We start from the raw sequence: 2,188 nt of genomic DNA, 5'->3' as shown, positions 1-2,188 counted from the left end.
TGTTCAGAAGAATATTTTCTTTTTTTTTTTTTTATTACAACAAATGTGAACACATTTCAGAGTACCTAAATAAAACTGGTGCCATTTTGAAAGTATGTGGTAATAGGAGACTGGAGACGAAAAATATGCCTTTTATTGTAGAAAAAAAAAGTACAGTTAAAAATTGAATAACGCTATACAATATTTTCAATGACAACCTATCCCATTAAAAGAAATATCAAATTTTCAATACTTGCATAGTAAGAATTATGGGAGAACGAACAATTTACATTGTGGATGAAACGATTTTGCTGCAGATAAAAAACAATGGGTTGCTCACAAATTAAAAGCATGTTATATACTAATAATGTTATGGAATATGAAGTTTTTAACGCGAAATTTCATGTGATAATGTACAAATCATTTATAAAGATTTCAATTATTAGAATTTAAGCTATAAAAGACTTCTGGATATTGTAAAGCTCTTGATTTTACATAATTGTACATAACTAAATAATGAGTATTCTAAACAATCTTGAAGGAAGCCTCTCATCTGTTCCTTGTAATAATTATTTAACAAAAATTTGTATTTAGCGAGCAGTTTAAAGGACCGTTAACGTTTACAATATACAGATGTCTTCTACTTACAATTTTTCATTGTGTATTGTCTAAGTGATAAATAATATAAATAAATCAACGGAGGGATGTTTCTTTTTGTACAATATGTATCATATAACCGTGTAAACATTTGTTAGTTATTCAAATGTTTACTTCCATAAAGCAATTGAAAATTTACATCATATCCTCTCATTTTCCTATGTTATTTTCTATTTTTACAATTTAATCGAAACGAAACACGTAACAAAACCTTTATCATCTTCTGAACATAGAGACGTCCATGGTCAAAGTCTGTCTCAATTTATAATAAATTAATAATTTAGTCACTGGTAATAATTTATATCAGACAACACTCTCGCAAGTATATCAAATTACCTGTGTTCATTTTATACTACCTATATTATTCAATTTTAATCGGTGTCAATGTTGAGCACTTATCGCAAAATAAATATAAACGTTTAATACCATATTCAATTAGTGGCATAAAGCCTGGTGATTCTGTGCACATTGCAGAGTGATTATCCACAGACTTACTTATTAAATACCCTATCTCTTTTAAGTTTACATTGTTTAATTTAAAGGCGCAAGACTTACAAGATACTTGTCTTGCCTCTTCCGTGAGATTAGATGTCTGACACAGAGGACAAATAACTTCTTCAATTTCTTGATCCGCAGCTAATGCCAACAACTCCAGTTCTTCCTGGGACATTTTCTCATATTCTTCTAGAATCCATTGTTCTGCAAATATTATGTAGAGAGATTTTGGATAAGAATCATTACTGGTTAACTACAAATTAATAAACTTACCTTCTTCATTCAATATTTCATTTTCGAGTTCAATTGCCTCTTCCAGCTCAATAGGCTCGCTAACAACGCGGAAGAAAGGATTCACAATTGGATCTGCATTGGTAGTCGCGATATTGTACAATTCGTTTCGTATAATATCAGATAACGTGCTGCGCACATCTTCTGAATTGATTTCCAAACCAAATCTGCTTCTGTTGAACAGTTGGCCTCTTTTCTCTCGCATTCTCTGTCGACATTTCTAAAAATGTATTTTATCATTACCGATTTTTCATTAAACGGGGTTGCATACAAAGATTTTCAAGTACAAAACATAAATAAATAATGTTGGATACGTAACCTCTCGGAGAACTTCTTGCAACTTTGGCGATCCGTGTTTGATTTTATTCGCATTCTCTCGGCATTTCAGTTTTGCTGACATTGTTGGACTTAGAGTAACTTTTTCCATGGCTTGCGTGAATTCTATCATTTTGTATATTTGTCAAAAAATTCGAAGAACCAACTGTAGTTGCACTTGCCGCCAAATTGCTCTAACTGTACATTGCTGTACATCAAAACATGTACACATGCCAGTGTTCCGATTGAACTGGATTGAACCACCGTAACTCGCGCATGCGCGGCAATTTCAGCCTCAGTAACGTAACTATTTCGATGAAATCGGGTGGCTTGACCACCCCACAGACTTTTAAAAAGTCTTTCTTCACTATTAACTGCCATTGTATAATAAAATATTAACGTTCCGCGTCACGTCTCTCGTCCATCAGTCGTCCTGCTAATAACACCGGTA

General features: G+C 32.7%; 1 protein-coding gene across 1 annotated transcript; it reads right to left on the bottom strand.

Moving 5' to 3' along the window:
- Positions 1-10: 10 nt before the first annotated feature.
- Positions 11-2,011, bottom strand: LOC143213480 (RIP-like protein). Its single transcript, XM_076433384.1, has 3 exons — positions 1,742-2,011; positions 1,405-1,642; positions 11-1,335 (listed from the first exon to the last, which is right to left on the bottom strand). The coding sequence occupies exons 1-3, from the start codon at positions 1,868-1,870 to the stop codon at positions 998-1,000; spliced, it is 705 nt and encodes a 234-aa protein (XP_076289499.1). The 5' UTR covers positions 1,871-2,011; the 3' UTR covers positions 11-997.
- Positions 2,012-2,188: the final 177 nt, after the last annotated feature.

This window comes from Lasioglossum baleicum, chromosome 1, assembly GCF_051020765.1.
Source record: "Lasioglossum baleicum chromosome 1, iyLasBale1, whole genome shotgun sequence".
In the NCBI taxonomy this organism is placed as follows: Eukaryota; Metazoa; Arthropoda; class Insecta; order Hymenoptera; family Halictidae; genus Lasioglossum; species Lasioglossum baleicum.
Note: the sequence above shows the minus strand (reverse complement) of the source record. Positions and strands in the feature narration are given on the sequence as shown.

Bases quoted from the DNA above. Each gene is read 5' to 3' on its own strand.
- LOC143213480 (XM_076433384.1), bottom strand. From the start codon at position 1,870: ATGATAGAATTCACGCAAGCCATGGAAAAAGTTACTCTAAGTCCAACA. The intron at 1,643-1,741 runs GTTACGTATCCA...ATACATTTTTAG, and splicing joins TGCAAGAAGTTCTCCGAGAG to AAATGTCGACAGAGAATGCG. The intron at 1,336-1,404 runs GTAAGTTTATTA...TAATATTTGCAG, and splicing joins TGAAATATTGAATGAAGAAG to AACAATGGATTCTAGAAGAA.